Source organism: Salpingoeca rosetta (genome assembly GCF_000188695.1).
Source record: "Salpingoeca rosetta unplaced genomic scaffold supercont1.3, whole genome shotgun sequence".
Classification (NCBI taxonomy): Eukaryota; class Choanoflagellata; order Craspedida; family Salpingoecidae; genus Salpingoeca; species Salpingoeca rosetta.
In genome coordinates, this window is record NW_004754931.1 from 2,225,715 (window position 1) to 2,241,795 (window position 16,081).

The following is a 16,081-nucleotide window of genomic DNA, read 5'->3' on the forward strand; positions in this document are numbered from 1 at the left end:
TGTGTGCATAACAAACGCAGTGCGTTATGTTTTGGTTTTGTGGCCTTGTGTGTGTGTGTGTCAATGTGTGCATTGCTTTTCATTCTGACGGCGGGCGTGTGGGCGTGTTGACTTTCTTGCGTGCACATGCCTTTCAAAACAGTACACATTTGTTGACGCAAAGAAGCACAGACCTGACACACACACACACACACACACACACACACACACACACACACACACACACACACACACACACACACACACACACACACACACACACACACACACACACACACACACAACTATGAATTGCAGTTTGCAGTGAAAAAATGCGCGTCGACCTGACAGTTTCCCTTTCTCCTTGACCACAACGCGCACACAAACCAACAAACAGCAACAAGCAACAAGCAACCGTGCAGACAAGAGGGATGATGAACGAGCATGGTGATGTGAGGGAAGAGGCTCCACTGGAGCTCTTTCGCGTGAGCACAGACCTGAGTGACGAGGACAAGGCAACGTGCAAGGCTGTGTTGCAGGTAGGAGGTGCTGTTCAAGGAGTTGGGAGGCAAGCTGCGAGTGGCTTGGACACGTTGTGTTGCTGGTTGCTGGTGGTTGGTGCTGCTCGTCTTGTGCAAACTTATCGCTTCCGGTCGCTGTACGAGGTCACCTCATGCATGGTATGAACCCGCGCACGTTGCCGCTTGCTCGCTTCCTTGGTTGCTGTTTTGGTCGTTGGGAATGGACTGATAGGGTATCCAGCGTGACCTGAATTGCCTGTCCGATGACAATCGGCTCGTGCGCAAACGCGCCATGCTGGCCATCCAAGAAGCAACAGTGAAGAAGTCCAGTGACCTCAGCCCTCGCGTCCTTCACGTGCGACTATGCCTTTGTCTGTGTCTGTGTGTATGTGTCTATCTGTCTGTGTGTATGTGTCTGTTCCTGTCTGTCCGCGTCTGTCTGTGTCTGTGTCTGTGCACACACACGTACCTGCAGATGTGTGCACATGCACTCGCTCGTACGATTATCAACCCCCTTCTCCATCTAAAAACAAGCTGACACATGTGATGTGTCCTTCATTGCCCACGAACCCAGGCTGTCTTCAACGAGATTCTGAAGCCGCTGCTGAAGAAGTACGAGGACTCCATGGAAAAGTGCCGCGAGCTCGCCATTGACACCGTCTCCATGTGCGTATGTGCGACTGATCGCTTCTCTGGCGTGAAGCAGCTGTGGTTCATTCACCTTGCACATCGCTTGAGTTGACCATTCATAACCCAACAACGACAATGTGCGCGCTTGACATTCTTACTCTTGCTTCAGGTTCTTGGCACTGGAGCCAGAGACATCCATCTACCTGCCGTACATTATTCCAGCATATGTTCTTCGTCTCGGTATGCTGCTGCTGCTGCTGCTGCTGCTGCTGCTATTGCTGCTGCTGTCCCCTCGCTGCCAAGTGTGCTGGGTGTGCTTGACCCAGCCCACACGCCCGTGAACAGCACTTTCAGCCCGGAGCTGAAAGAAAGCATCCCATGTCGCTTCCCCTCCTCTCCCCTGCCCCCCCCCCGACCCAACTCTGTGCGCGCACAACGCAACGCCAACACGTCCACAAATCACTGCAGGGCAAAAGGAGATCAAGGAGCCCGCGGAGGAGCTGCGGAAGATGATGATGGATCAGCTGGAGAAGGTCATTTCTCTTGCCCAACGCGACCTCTCCATCTACGTCGACGAGCTCACACAGGTCACCCAGACATATGATGACGATGATGATGGTGGTGGTGGTGGTGGTGATGGCGGAGTGAGGATGACAATGATGGTAGAGCCATGGACTGCTGTGGCTGTGCATTGAACGAGACTTTTCAAGGAATAACCGCGCGTGTTAGCAGGTCCCTCCAGCTCATGCAACCCGCCCCATCACGTTTTCTCACATTGCTGCCGTTCATGTGTGTCACCGTCCCATTCTGCGCTGCACCCGCGTGTCAGGTCTTGGTGCAAACAATTGTTGACCCGTTTCCGGAGGTCAAGCGAATGGGCTGCAGATGCACAGGTGGGCGTGGTTGTGTGTGTGTGTGTGTGTGTGTGTGTGTGTGTGTGTGTGTGTGTGTGTGTGTGTGTGTGTGATTGTGTGTGCTTGTTTGGTTCTCCTGCTGCTGTGCGTATCAGTGCTTTCATGGCCACACAATTTCACCTCTCATACGCACATACACACGCACACATGTCAACATCAGCCCTGCTTGCCAAGGCTGTGCCTGATCGCTTTCATATGGTCTCGAAGCAGTACGCAAAGCCCCTCCTGGCAACCCTCAACCACCAGCACGCCAAGGTGCATGCTTGCTTGTGTGGGCAATGATGGGTGTGGACCTTGCCGCCACAATCACTCGTTTGGTGACCACGCACAGACACACACAGACACGCATCATCATCATCATCATCACCTCCACCACCACCACCACCACCACTGCTCCTCACTCACTCCTCACTTTGACGACCACACCCACAACTGCGCTGTACATGCGCGTGCGACAGGTGCGGAACGTGTGCATTCGGGCAATCGGATCCGTTGTCCAGTTTGGCTCCTCGGACATGCTTGAAGATTTTCGCACGTCGCTTGCCCAAAAGACCATGGATCACAACCCAAACGTTCGCAAGTCCCTCTACGTGGTGCGTTTCAATGCTGCTTCCAACAACGGTGGATGTGATGGTGACGCATGCACGTGTGTGGCGAGTGTGATGGTCGTGAATGAATGTGCTCATGCAGAGCAGTGCTATGGCGAGAGCATATGTTCAAACCACTTACATTGCTTCAATCAAAACTCGAACTTGCTCACCCTCCGAAACACAAACACGCGAACATGCCGGTGTGCGCGCATGCCTGTTGCCTGTGCACAGATTGCGGGGCGGTGGCTGCAACAGTACAAGGAGCGGTACAGCTACTGGCACAAGATCATCCCAATTCTCCTCTCTGGTGAAACGGATGATGTGCAGGAGATCCAGACACTTGCACGCGATGAGTTCAGGAAGGTGCGAGTGCGCGTGCTTGTCTGTCTGCCTGCGTGTGTGTGGGTGTGCGTGTGCGTGTGCGTGCGTGTGTGGGTGTGGGTTTGTATTTGTCTCTCCGTCTATCTGTCTGTTTGTGTCTGTCTGTCTGTCTGTCCGTGTGATCAAAGGCGCAGGCGGCGGGTCTTAAACCCATATTCTCACCATACACCACCCACACCCATCGCGCGTGTCAGGCCGGCACGCTGTATGAGCAAGAGAACGAGGAGACGCTGAAAGAGAAGCTTGAGTTTGGATCCCACACGGGCGACATTCCATACGGTTGCATCGACCTCGTCCAACAGAACTTCTCAAAGGCGCGCTTGTGATGTGTGCTGTGCTGTGTTGTGTGAGAGTGTGAGAGATGTGTGTGTGTGTGTGTGCTGTGTGTGTGCTGTGTGTGTGTGTGTGTGTGTGTGTGTGCAGCGTAATATCTATCCGTGGATATTTTCTTGAGGTCTTCTTCACTATGGGCGGCGCTAGTGGGAAAATCGAATAGCCCCGTTGCTTCTCATGCGTCTCCTGACGTTGCTCGTGTGCAGATTTATCCGGGTCTGTTGAAGGACCTTGTTGATTGGTCCGCAGACACCCGCAGGTTAGTTGCTGGCTGTTGCGTGCTGTGCTGCTGGTATTATGTGCATGAGACATGCTGTTTATGGATGCGTGTGCACGCGTGCGTGCGTAACGTGTGTACGCGTGTTCAGGTGTTCTCTCTTCCCTCTTCTATTTCCACGCACACACACACACATCCACACACACACACACATCCACACACACACACACACACACATCCACACACACACACACACACACATCCACACACAACCCTGACACCTGATTGACTTCCGTCCATCTCTCGCAGGCAAAGCGCCCGGCTGTTGTACACACTCCTGCAATACGAAGGCTCGCACGTTACCATGCATCTCGCAAAGGTCATCAAAACAAAACCAACAAGCGTGTGCTGCTCAATTGCAGCCCTGACATATGCGCTGATGCTTGATGCACCCGTGGTGTTGTCTCCATGAATCTCATGGCTGGTGGTGCTGTCCTGTTTGTCTCCAAAGGTCCTTGATGGACTGTGCCAGGGCGTGCTGGACGAAGAGGACGATATTGCCCAACTGGTGGGATTTGACGTTGCCTGGTGATGATTGCCGTGTCATGTAACTCGATCCTTTCGTTCCATCGCCTGCTGCCCTTTGTCACATCATTGCGTCTTCTAACAGGTGCTCATCCATGCGAAAACGTGTGCACGTTTGTACGTGTTTGCATTGTAAATGTGTCAATGTACGTGTGTGCGCGCCATTGCTCCGTGACCATTGTGTGTGCAGTGCGGCCAGTGCTGTGAGCTAATTGGGGGCGTTGTCTCCGTGGAGGCGTGGGCAACCATCCTCATCCCGCCGCTCACAGCAACAGATACGCAGACGCGCGGCCGCTGCGCGGACCTGGTGAGCAGCAAGAGAGATGGAAGGACGGCCTGGTATTGCCTGTCGCTGCCACTGCTGCAGCTGTACGTGTCATTGTTCAACTCTGCAGTGTCGTCGTGAACTGACCACCGATGAATCTGCTACCGTGCACGTCGCCGCCGCCACCATCAACACGTGCGTGCCATTTACAGATTGTGGTCGGGCTCTTCCTCAAGACGGCGCAGCTTGATGACCTGAAGAGCTTCGCTGGCACCGTCGTCAGTGCACTCGCACACGACAACGTCTGCCAGGTACACGCACACACATACACACTAACGCACGCGTACATATGCAACCAACAAGCTGTTGTGCCCATGCATACATGTGCATGTACTTCGTTCTTCCCCCTGGCGACTCAGGAGTCGCCCCAACTCACACACACAAACACATACACACGCATACACATACACACACACACATACACATACACACACATTTGCACGACACCAGAGCGAGGATTTCGAGACGCAGGAGGAGCTGGTTCTCACCATCAACACCCTCATTCGTACGCGTATCAGAATACAAGCAATGCACTCGCACGCTCGCACACTCCTTGGCTTTGCTTGCCCTCTCATCTTGACAGTGGCCGATCTCACAGCAGCCCTTGTTGTTTTGCTCGCCATGCATGCAATTGCGCGGACATACTCGGTGTGTGTGTGTGTGTGTGTGCGTGCGCGCGCTCCTGTTATTTCTTACCTCCCCTTCCCTTCAGGCCGCCTTGGCGAGGATTGCGCTGCATACAGTCAAGATCTCTTCAACGCTCTCAGTTAGTACATGGTGTGCTTGTGGCTTGCATGCGTGTGAGAATGTGTCATTCCACATGCTAACATGCCGGCTTACAACCACACACGTACGTGCACATATGCGCATATTCACGCGTTCACGCTTTCTCTCGTGTCTCATGTTACTTCACATCGTGTGCGTCCCACGTGTGTGGTGTTCAGTCAACGTGAAAGCAGCGTCCCCACTTGGCAAGGACGTCGATGTTGCACTCGCGTCCCTCGCAACTGCACAGCAGCTCCAGGTCCCTTAACATGTGCACGCTCTTTCTGTTATGTGTGTGGGTGTGTTATGTGTGTGGGTGTGTGTGGGTGTATGTGGATGTGTGTGGGTGTGTTGTGTGTGTGTGCGTTTGTTATGTGTGTGTGGGGGGGGTGTTATGTGTGTGTGCATGTGTATATGTGTGTGTGTGTGTGTGTGTGCTGGGCGAAGCTCGACTTGCAACGTGCAGGCTCGCCCCGCGAGCGAGCGAGCTCACTCACATGTTTATGCGCGTGTCCACATGTGTTCCTGGGTGTTCAGTCTGCGGATGAGTTGTATCGCCGGCACACGAAGCCGCTGTTGGAGGCGCTCTCGACAACAGCGGACAGCTGGACCAAGTACAGGTGCGCACCCGAGCACGCGATGCTGCCAAGGCGTTGTCACCACATGACACATTCATCATATCACCACAACGACCCTTAATGATCATCCTAACAACACTTTCGCCATCACCTCGGCCTGTCTGTCTGTGTGTATTATGTCTGTGTGCATTATGTGTGTGTGTGTGTGTGTCCGTCCGTCCGTCTGTCTGTTTCTCTATCTCTCTGCCTCTGTGCATGTGTGCATGTGTGTGTGCAGCCAACAGCGGCGGGTGTTCACGACGCTGCTCAGTGCGGCCGGCGCTGTTCTTGGCCAACTCCTCGACGTCTTCATGCCCGTCTTCATCACAAACTCGAATCCAGACAAGGACGTGGAAGGTGCGAGGGTGTGTGGGGGGGGATGAAAATGAGTGTCCTTGGACTGTGTTTACGTCCCACGTACGTGCCACGCAATATGCTAGCACTTGTATATGATGTTGCTGTCACCTGAACACCATTCTTGCTGGCACACCATGTTGCGCGCACTTGAACATCGGCATTCAGCCCCTCAACGATGGCGTACAACCCACCCATTCCACTTGTCCACCATCCCATGATTGTGCTCCACATGCAGTGCGCGTGTCGTTCTTCACCCTGCTTGGTCGGCTGCTCGCCAGCGCTCCCGCAACTGTCAACTCCGCAAACGCATTTGGTCGATACGTCGTGCCCGTGGTGAGCAGGCATGCTCTGTCGGTGTCTGTGTGTGTGTGTGTGTGTGCGTGCATGTGTGTGTGTGTGTCTGTGTGTCTCTCTCTCTGTGTGTGTGTGTGTGTGTCTGTGTGCTTCTGTGTGTCTGTGTGTGTATTTCTGTATGCGCTCGGGACAAATCGTAATATCGATCCCTTCAACACCACACATCCGTACATCCCTCCACTTCTCACACCACCGTCACGGCTGCAGGTGAACGACATCATCTGTCCAAACCTGGTGTGGCGCGCTGGCGAGAAGGCCGCGGCTCTGCGCACAGCTGCAATGTCCTGTCTCTGGGTATGTCAGCTGATTGGATGGAGAAGGAGAAGGAGGGGTGCCGTGGGTGTCGTGGGTATACGTTGGTGTCGTGAGGGCCGCGGGTGTCGTGGGTGTCGTGGGTGTACGTTGGTTTGTGCAAGTGCCGGTGTAGATACGGTGGGTGCGCGTATGTGCGTGTGAGTGCATGCTTTGCGTGCATTGTTGATTGCTCATTTATTCTCCTCTGCTTGACCATCTGTCCTCGTGCGTGTGTTCGCGTCGTCGACAGGCGATGGTGCACGGCGATCTCATTGCCTTTGAACACCTCGAGCAGTGCATGCCCACCCTCCAGCCCTTGGTCAGTGTGTGTGTGTGTGTGTGTGTGTGTGTGTGTGTGTGCTGGAGGTTAGGGTGGGGGACATGGGTGGTATGTTCGTCAGCATTTGAGCTATCTGGCCAAGCACTTCTCACCGACAAATCCTCTCATGATGTGTTGATTCCATCTTTACTCACCCAAATGTCCATGCGCATACATGTTTGCAGCTGATGTCGTGTTTGGAAGACGAAGAGATGGAAACACGCCTTCTCACCTGCAATATTCTTGAGCGCGTCATCATCATCAACAAGCCTGGATACAAATGTATGATCCCATTGGTCAATTGTGTGTTGCGTGGTGTGTGTCGTGAGTGTGTGTGTGTGTGTGTGTGTGTGTGTGTGTGTGTGTGTGTGTGTGTGTCTTGCAGTCACATGAACGAACCCCCTATCTCTCGCCCTATCTTGTGCTTGACCGTTTTCTCATCTGCACTTGTACTGCTCCACGTTCTCTACACCAATGGTGTCCATCACGCCCACCACTACCACCGCCATCACAGCCTCGTACGCTGGATATGATTCGTTTCACAAGCTGTACCCGGAACTCCTCAAACGCATGGACGACAGCAACAACGACATCAGGTTTCATTTCATTTGTTGCTGTTATTCTTGTTGATGATGGTGGCGGTTGTTGTGATAGCGCCGCTGCTGCCCGGTGCTCGGGTGCTTGTGTGTCCATCATTGCGGTCTGTTCATGCCGTTGTTTCGCTCACACATGTCCATGCTTGCAGGCACCAAGTGTGCCGCGTGTGGAAGTCCTACTTTGACATTATGAAGCAGGCATACGATACGCAGCTCTATCGCGTGAGTACATGGCACCAACGCACCGCGCAACCGCATGCTCTGTATCACTTGTTTCATCCGCACATACATCCTGACATCTATCTAACACATCGGCACAATGACACGATGACCGCACATGCATTCGTGGACTCTGACAGGCGCACATTGAGATGATCTTCAGTGGTCTCATCCTCCACCTCGACGACCCAGACCCGCGCATTCAGGTGCATGTGTCTGTGTGTCATTGTGTGTGTGTGTGTGTGTGTATGTGTGACATTTTGAAATGTGCTGTTTGTCACCTGAATGTACTGGCTTCGTTGTGTGCTTGTATCTCTCGTGTGCTTGTATCCTACCACAGCCCGCAAGCACTCACCATGTGTCATGTGTTTGTCATTGTTAGAAATCCGTGTTTTCGGCGCTGGTGGAGGCCGTTGATGTACACCCGGAGCTCCTGAAGGAGAAACTCAAGGTGCGTTGCCGTGTTTTTACACACACACAACACACACAACATCTGTTGGCATGAGACGTTTCGCGCTCCACCCCTCATTGACACTGCTGCAATGATGTACAGGAGGCGCGAACGAAGCACCGGTCCCCGACGCTGTGCGACGAATTGATTGCCAAGTGCTGACCAATGTTAGGATCCAACGCAACCAATAAACACACCATCACACAGTGGCAGCAGCAAACCGTTGCTCGTTTGGAAAGCAACGTGATAAGACTTTTATTCAAATTCAATATCAGGCGCCGTGGGCCGCACATGCACACATGGCACGCACGAAGCGCACGCCACCACAAACACCAGTTAGTTGGTTACAGCCCATCCTTTCATGCAGCTCATGCTTTCATGTATTGTTCCAAGTCGGGCACCCGCCGTGCGTAGAGATGAACGGAATTCAGTTCCTGACACGCCGGCTTGAATGCCAGTGGCCCTGATGCGTGTGTGTGTGTGTGTGTGAAAGTGCATGTGCATGCGTGTGTGCATTTGTGCGTGTGTGTGTGTGTGTGTGTGTGTGTGTGTGTGTGTGAATGTGCATGCGTGTGTGTGTTTGTTTTGTTGGCCTCTGCGTTTATGACAAGCGCAAATCAACAACAACACCCCCTCCCCTCCACGAGCAGCCCATGGAAACCCAATCCCCAACTGCACCTTCTTGCTCGACGACGCCGGCATCCGAGGGCGACGCCTGATGCCACTCCCCTGATTCGTCTACGTGGAATGGGAGGAACGCGGTTGCGTCTTCTCGCGTCAGCAGCCCGTCATCGTTCTCATCCAATCGCTTGAACAAAACTATCACAAGGCCAAGGGCAGATTATGAGTGTGAGTGTATGTACACAAGGGGAAACAACAAGTTGTACCTGCTTGTGTGTTCACCATCACAGGACCACAAGCAGAGGCAAGGGTTCTTTTCCGCACCACCATCATTATTCACTCGTTCCTCCCGCATATCCCGCGTTTGCAAACACCTCAACCCTCACCCTCCCGACACCAAGCATGCATGGTCCACGCGTGTGCCGACACGAGTGCGCACCCTCAAGTTGCTGCTGCGATGCGGACGAAGAGCCCATCCCGCCCACGAACCGCCCGAGCGACACTTGCGCACCAGACAGGAGCGCATCCAAAATGTCGAGACATGTCGGCCTGGCAGGTGTTGTTGGGGATGGGGGCGGGGGTGAGGAAGGGTGCGTAGTTTGTGCTGTTGTTTGTGTGCATGTCTGTGTGTGTATGCGTATGTGTGTGTGTGTGTGTGTCTGTGTGTCTGTGTGTGTGTCTGTGTGTGTGTGTGTGTGTCTGTATGTGTGTGTGTGTGTCTGTATGCGTATGTGTGTCTGTGTACGTGTGTATATTATGCGTGCGTGAGTGATGCCAGGAGCGATTGCATAGAGAACTTCAGGCACACAAGACAAACACAACACAACCAGCCATCGGCGTGTTTTCCCACCTGTAAAAGAGTACGGTTTGCGACAATGGAATGGAGGAAATGTCATCCCCTGTCCAAATCAACAACGCAAGTCCTTGTGAGGATCGAAAAGAAGCCAACACCTACAACAACACAAACGCACATCGGTTCACCCAACCACGCACAGAAATGCACAATCATCGCCACCATCACGGCTGTACCTTCGCGTCTGTCTGCGCTGCACACGGAGGCGTTGAAGACAAACGGAGTGCGGAAGAACGTGTTCACGGCAATTGTACGACCAAACGAGAACACCTGGTAGTGGCAACAATGGTGTGAAGAAGGGTGAGTTTGGGAAATAACACAAAAAACCATCGTCTCTGAGTGTGACACCCATCGTGGCGTCCATCACGCATCCTCCATCTTCCTTGCCATTTCTCTCTCCTCTCCCATCCTCCTCCCTCCCTCTTCTTGTCTGCCATCACTGCAACTGTACCTTGTGGTACCATCCATGCGGGATGAAGAGGCAGTCGCCGGGAGACAGCACGACGCGGTGGTGGGTGAGGCCTCTGCGCCCAAGCAAGTTGCGTGTGTGTGTTTGCCCATGGCCCTTGAACCCCAAAACTCGTGCATAGCATGTGGTCCTTATGCACGCAAAACACATGCACACAAACACACAAACACACAAACACACAAACACACAAACACACAAACACACAAACACACAAACACACAAACACACAAACACACAAACACACAAACACACAAACACATGCACGCACCTGAAGATGTTTTCTGTTTCTTCGTCAATGTCCAAGCTCGGGACCTCAAGAAATGAACGGCGCCACCGCGAGTGCTGATGGCATGCAGGAAGGACGCGAGTGCGACGTGTTACGTGAGATACAGCCGATTGTGTGTGTGTGTGTGTGTGTGTGTGTGTGTGTGCGTGTGTGTGTGTGTGTGTGTGTGTGTGTGTGTGTGTCAGTGAAGAGAAAAGAAGGGGATAAGCGGTGGACCGCATGAGTCATTACTATGCGCAATTCATGTGCTCACGTGTACCTTGTGGATGGGCGTGTCTGGCTCCCAAATCATGAACACCTTCTTGCCTGAAGCCAAGGCAACATGAAGCCACACGTGCACGCGTTAAAGTGTGCGCAAGTCTCCAGCATGCAAGCACGATGCCAAACGAGCACTCGCGCAAACACAAAACAAAAACAGACCAAACACACAACCGAATAAATAAAACAAAGCAACACACACACGCAAACACACACAAAGCCAACGCACAACTTAGCAAACAAACGACCACACGAGCAAACGCACACCTTGAAGAACGCAGTTGATGTTCTCGTACGAATCTGTGTGCGTGACACTGATGGTGGTACCACCACCCATCCACATCATCGCTTTCACTTCCGTGTAATTTCCACAGGCGATGCTGCTTGGCAGGTACACGTCCTCTGCCAACCCTGCCAGCAAACAAACGAGTAAACAAAGAAACAAGCAGCAGCAGCAGCAGCAGCAGCAGCAGCAGCAACGAAGAAAGGGGGTGAGGCCCGTGGTCAGCACGCCAGTGCCGTCTACAATCATGCTTGCGACAACAACAAGCAAGTCACCCTTTCTCTCACGCATGGACAGAAAGACACAACACACGCGCGCAAGCGCATCAACACGCATTACACCTGGTGGCACTGGAGTTACGGCGTACACGTCCGCTCTTGCATACTGTTGAAGAAACGTCGGCACATCAATTGATCTGTAGACGAACATACACCAACATGTACGCACACACACACAAACATACATTGAGATGAATGCCAGTGAAATACGGCAATGAAACAAAACCCAGCGTGTGATCTCAACTTGGCCCGCAAGTATACTTATTGCGATAATGACACCCACCCTGTGCCGGCGCTGCGAACTTCCACGCGATGGACCTCAAAGTCAATCTAACACGCATTTCATTGGAGTGCACGGCGTGGCCATGACGTGAGATGGTGGGTGCAAAGTACCATCTGACAACAGGCATCAGCCAGTGGATGTCTTTGAAACGGTCGCCCACATCACCACGCACACGCTCTTGTCACATGTGTATGTGCGTGTGGTGATTGCATTGTATTTGAAATCGCATCTTGCAGGTGTGCACTAACGATATCGTGTTGCGCTTTGCGGCTCATGTATTCGTCGCTTGTCCAGGCGTCAACTGCAGGATAATGGGCAGCCGCCCCGCGCATCACCAGTGGTTTGCTCCCTGTGATCAGCGAGAAAGTAAATTAGCGAGTGGGTGAGCCAGCAAGTAGGAGTGAGGGAGCAGCTGCTATGTTGTGTGTGTGTGTGTGTGTGTGCCGTTGGAGTTGATGACGACGGTGCATCGGGTGGACGAAAAACGCACACACGGACACACACGGACAAACCTGGAAAACTGACCAGTGATGTAAGTCTCAAACAGTACCGTTGGCGTTGGCATGCCTTCATGGGTCTCCTCCAGCTGGCCAGTAACACATGGACTGACTTGACCCAACGAACCAGCTGGCACTGCCACATAGCACGAAACGAGAAGATACGTGCGGGTGTGTCCACGCACGATAGAGTGGATGGATGACCCAGTGTGTGCCAGTGCGCGTCAGGGTGAGCACATGGTCAAAGGGTCATGCTGCGCCCACCCCTCTCGACCACATGTCACTCAATGAACCACACATCCATACACTCTCAAATACTCCACTCACTCACACACAACCACATCAATGCACGCGCTCAAACTCACTCAAGTTGGGATCGCAGGCGCCGCACACCGCAGGATCCGTGCAGTGACCACCCACGCCCAATGGTGGCAACTCCTCGTGTGTTGGTGCTGTTGGTACACGCCACTGTCTCCGCTTTACAGCTCCCACCCCACCACCAACATCACCCTCACCCACCACCACCAACAGCACACCAACAAACACAAACACAACCAAGTTCGCAGTGGTCATCATCGTTGTTGCACTGCCGAAAAGTGGATAAACTCATTCACCAATCTTCCCAAACTAAGGACTGCAAGGACAATAATGGCGATCGCAAAGGAGGCGTGGGTGTCGATGCTGGCAGTGGCAGTGGTAACGGGCGTTGCCCTGTGGTTCATCAACGCCGCTGTTCAGTGGTGGCGCCTCCGTCAAGCACTGAACCAGTGTGCCGGCGCCAAGATTCACCCCATCTTCGGGTCAGTGTATGTGTGTGTCTGTGTGTGTCTGTTTGTGTGTCTGTGTGTGTGTCTGTGTCTTTGTGTGTGCGTGCGTGTCTGTGTCTTTGTGCGTGTGTGTGTGTGCGTGCGTGTCTTTGTGCGTGTGTGTGTGTGCGTGCGTGTCTGTGTGCCTGTCTGTGTGTGCCTGTGTGTGTGTGTGTGTGTGTGTGTGTGTGTCTGTTTCTCTGTGTCTCTTTGCCTCTCTGTCTCTGCATTTGTGTGTTTTCCCTTTTTTGTATTCGCCTTTATGCTCAGGATCGATTGCTGTTTTGAGTGTACTCGCGGTCGGTGGTGGGGCCTCGTGACTGACGTGTGAAGCACGCTGCTTACAACAATGTATTGATGCACTTGCATTTGGATAGAACTATGCTGGAGCACAGGGGTGGCGGTGCAGGAACGCTGGCGTACGGCAAACGCTATTCTGCGATCGACCCACTCAAGCCGCTTCGGTTCTGCATCGGGCCGTTCATCAACTTCATCGTACGTCAGATGAGGAGCAGTGCGATCGCAAACTGTGTTGCTTGCTTTTGCACATCAGTCCGCGTGCCTTTCTCACGTACAACGTCTGGCACTGCGTCTTTGATGATTCAACGCCATTGCAAGGCCCTGCGAACACCAAGTGACATCAAACAAGTTGTCACCATGGATGCGCCCAAATCTCCGTTCATCTTCAAGCTCATGGCGCCCTGGCTCGGGCCCAGCTCCATCCTCATCGCCGTAAGATACACACACACAACGCAAATGTTGTTGTTGTTGTCGTCTGTGTATGAATGCAGCTTTGTGTGTGTATGTGTGTGTGTGTGTGTGTGTGTGTGTGTGTGTGGACATGCATGCAATGCAGAGTGCAACGATGACGTTTCACGCATGCTCCCGGCACTGATGATCACGCATTCTTGCACACGTCCGTGGCGTGTGAGACAGGACGGCCCCATTTGGAGATACATGAGGACACTCCTTGATCCAGCTTTCCATCGTACCCTTCTCACAGACTACGTCACGGTGTGTGCGTGTGTGTGTCCAAGTGCAGTGCTGAAATGATGAATCTCACGTGTATGGGAACAAGGGCAATTTGAACACACCATGCTTGTCAGCGGTTGCTGATCCTTGGTTTGCTCGTCCCCGCTCGCTGCACTTTTCTTTTTCTCCGTGAGAGCAGGTGATGGGCCAGTCATCCCAGCCGCTCATTGACAAGTTTGAGAAGATTGCAACGACGACGCCTGATGAGGCCGTGGATGTGATGCAGCACTACGCTCTGTACACATTCGACACGCTTTGCAGGTGTGCATTCAACTACGAAACCAACTGCCAGACCAACGACGACAACAAGTTTTGCACAGCCGTCACCGAAAACTCTGAAGTCATCATCGCTGTACGTTGCAACTGTTGTACTGCCTCTGTGCGTTTGCCTGTGCGAGAGCGTATTGTCACTACTGTGGAGCTGCAGTGCTCGCTCAACAACGACAACAACAACAACAACAACAACAACAACAACAACAACAACAACAACAACAACAACAACAACAACAACAACAACAACAACAACAACAACAACAACAACAACGTCAACGTATTACATAACTCTATGGCCATTTCACGCATCGGTGGGCTCGCTCATGCTCACTCCTCCCTCTTTCCGCCACCATCCCCACCATCTTCACTCCACCGCCACCACACTGTCGCGCACAATTGGCGTCACAGCGGGCGATGAACCCTCTTCTCGCCTCCGATGTCATCTTTGCTCTCACACCAACTGGCCGCCGCTTCCGCAAGACCATCAACTACATCCACACCGTTGCGCAGAGCGTGAGTATATGTTCGTACGTGTGCGTACTTGTGTGTATGCGTACTTGTGTGTGTGTGCGTACTTGTGTGTATGCGTACTTGTGTGTGTACTTGCGTACTTGTGTGTGTGTGTGTGTGTGTGTGCGTGTGCGTGAGTGCATGTTCGTAACTGTGTGTACTTGTGTCTGTGTGTGTGTCTGTGTGTGTCTGTGTGTGTGTCTGTGTGCAAAAAGAGAGAGGGCGAGTGCCCAGGGGTGCCTCCACGCGTTGCTTCCACTCTCCTTTTCGAGATGGTTCACACCCTTGACAATCGGGAAACCCTTGCAGATCATTGACCAGCGTCGTGAAAACTTGAAAGGGATGACAATTGACGACATTGCTCAACACAAGCGGTCAGTGTTCCTGCTGTGTGCATGTGTGATATGGCCTTGCTTCGACCACAACCAACAGCGCTTGATGGTTGCTCACCTGCCCACACTCTGCTCGCACCCACACCACCCACCAGGCCCTCTGGGCGTGCGCTGTTTGACTTCCTGGACATCTGTCTCCTCTCGCGCGACAAGGACGGCAACCCGGCAATGACAGATGACGAGATTCGTGACCAGTGTCACACATTCCTCTTTGCAGGACACGATACCACAACTGCAGCCCTCTCCTTTGTCACCCATTGCCTGGCAAAGTACCCAGAGCACCAGGAGAAGGTACGTGCGCATGTGCATCATTGTTTGTGCGTGTGCTGGAAACCAAGAGGTTGTATTGTACGTACGCATGTATATCATGTGTAGATGTCGCGCATCTTCTCTAGCTGCCCTTTGCACGGGTTCCTTCATCCCTTTGCTGCCCTTCAACGCTATCACACACACACACACACACACACACACACACACTCTCTCTCTCTCTCTCTCTCTCTCTCTCTCTCTCTCTCTCTCTCTCTCACATGCACACACGCACAACCCCACACACACGCGCTTACACACAATAGCCCCCGACGCAGAAGAGCGTGCAGACGGGCACAAGGGCGGCGAGTCATCTGACAGCGACAGCAGCGACGACAGCAGTAGCACGCGCCGCAAGCACGTAAAGAAGAAGCGCCAGCTAAATGTCAATGAAGCACCACAAGAAGTGTATTAAGATGCACCGTTCATCTAAGCGGTGGGCGGAGAGTCCCCTTGGATCAGAGAGATACAACGACTAGAGGTGTAG

At 53.0% G+C, this 16,081-nt stretch overlaps 3 protein-coding genes across 3 annotated transcripts in view; 2 read left to right on the top strand and 1 right to left on the bottom strand.

Annotated features, from left to right (window-relative positions):
- Positions 1–342: 342 nt before the first annotated feature.
- PTSG_02038 (uncharacterized protein) lies at positions 343–8,657 on the top strand. Its single transcript, XM_004997969.1, has 29 exons — positions 343–518; positions 733–855; positions 1,075–1,166; positions 1,300–1,370; positions 1,599–1,717; positions 1,960–2,023; positions 2,205–2,299; positions 2,503–2,637; positions 2,866–2,997; positions 3,210–3,329; positions 3,555–3,607; positions 3,875–3,944; positions 4,077–4,133; positions 4,341–4,457; positions 4,628–4,726; positions 4,926–4,980; positions 5,188–5,241; positions 5,420–5,499; positions 5,778–5,860; positions 6,096–6,214; positions 6,450–6,547; positions 6,776–6,862; positions 7,113–7,181; positions 7,367–7,463; positions 7,696–7,777; positions 7,927–7,999; positions 8,137–8,202; positions 8,379–8,447; positions 8,550–8,657. The coding sequence occupies exons 1-29, from the start codon at positions 411–413 to the stop codon at positions 8,607–8,609; spliced, it is 2,547 nt and encodes an 848-aa protein (XP_004998026.1). The 5' UTR covers positions 343–410; the 3' UTR covers positions 8,610–8,657.
- Positions 8,658–8,815: 158 nt separating this feature from the next.
- PTSG_02039 (uncharacterized protein) lies at positions 8,816–12,110 on the bottom strand (the record flags this gene model as incomplete). The annotated part of the gene is made up of 12 exons (XM_004997970.1): positions 8,816–8,910; positions 9,126–9,266; positions 9,508–9,617; positions 9,919–9,967; positions 10,098–10,191; positions 10,373–10,445; positions 10,659–10,732; positions 10,936–10,982; positions 11,202–11,345; positions 11,559–11,632; positions 11,779–11,825; positions 12,027–12,110. The coding sequence occupies 12 exons, from the start codon at positions 12,108–12,110 to the stop codon at positions 8,816–8,818; spliced, it is 1,032 nt and encodes a 343-aa protein (XP_004998027.1).
- A 786-nt stretch (positions 12,111–12,896) lies between these two features.
- The window catches only part of PTSG_02040 (uncharacterized protein), a 4,567-nt gene continuing 1,382 nt past the window's right edge, over positions 12,897–16,081 (top strand). The window contains exons 1-9 of the mRNA XM_004997971.1: positions 12,897–13,075; positions 13,459–13,576; positions 13,700–13,813; positions 14,018–14,095; positions 14,253–14,465; positions 14,795–14,899; positions 15,206–15,270; positions 15,384–15,636; positions 15,664–15,878. Of these exons, the coding sequence (XP_004998028.1) occupies positions 12,924–13,075; positions 13,459–13,576; positions 13,700–13,813; positions 14,018–14,095; positions 14,253–14,465; positions 14,795–14,899; positions 15,206–15,270; positions 15,384–15,636; positions 15,664–15,878 (1,313 nt within the window). The 5' untranslated portion in view covers positions 12,897–12,923. The remainder of the gene's footprint in view (positions 13,076–13,458; positions 13,577–13,699; positions 13,814–14,017; positions 14,096–14,252; positions 14,466–14,794; positions 14,900–15,205; positions 15,271–15,383; positions 15,637–15,663; positions 15,879–16,081) is intronic.

Excerpts from the sequence above, each read along its gene's own strand:
- PTSG_02038 (XM_004997969.1), top strand. The coding sequence starts at position 411 with ATGATGAACGAGCATGGTGATGTGAGGGAAGAGGCTCCACTGGAGCTC. Across the intron at positions 2,300-2,502 it reads TCAACCACCAGCACGCCAAG|GTGCGGAACGTGTGCATTCG; the intron begins GTGCATGCTTGC and ends CGCGTGCGACAG. Across the intron at positions 3,330-3,554 it reads TCCAACAGAACTTCTCAAAG|ATTTATCCGGGTCTGTTGAA; the intron begins GCGCGCTTGTGA and ends GCTCGTGTGCAG.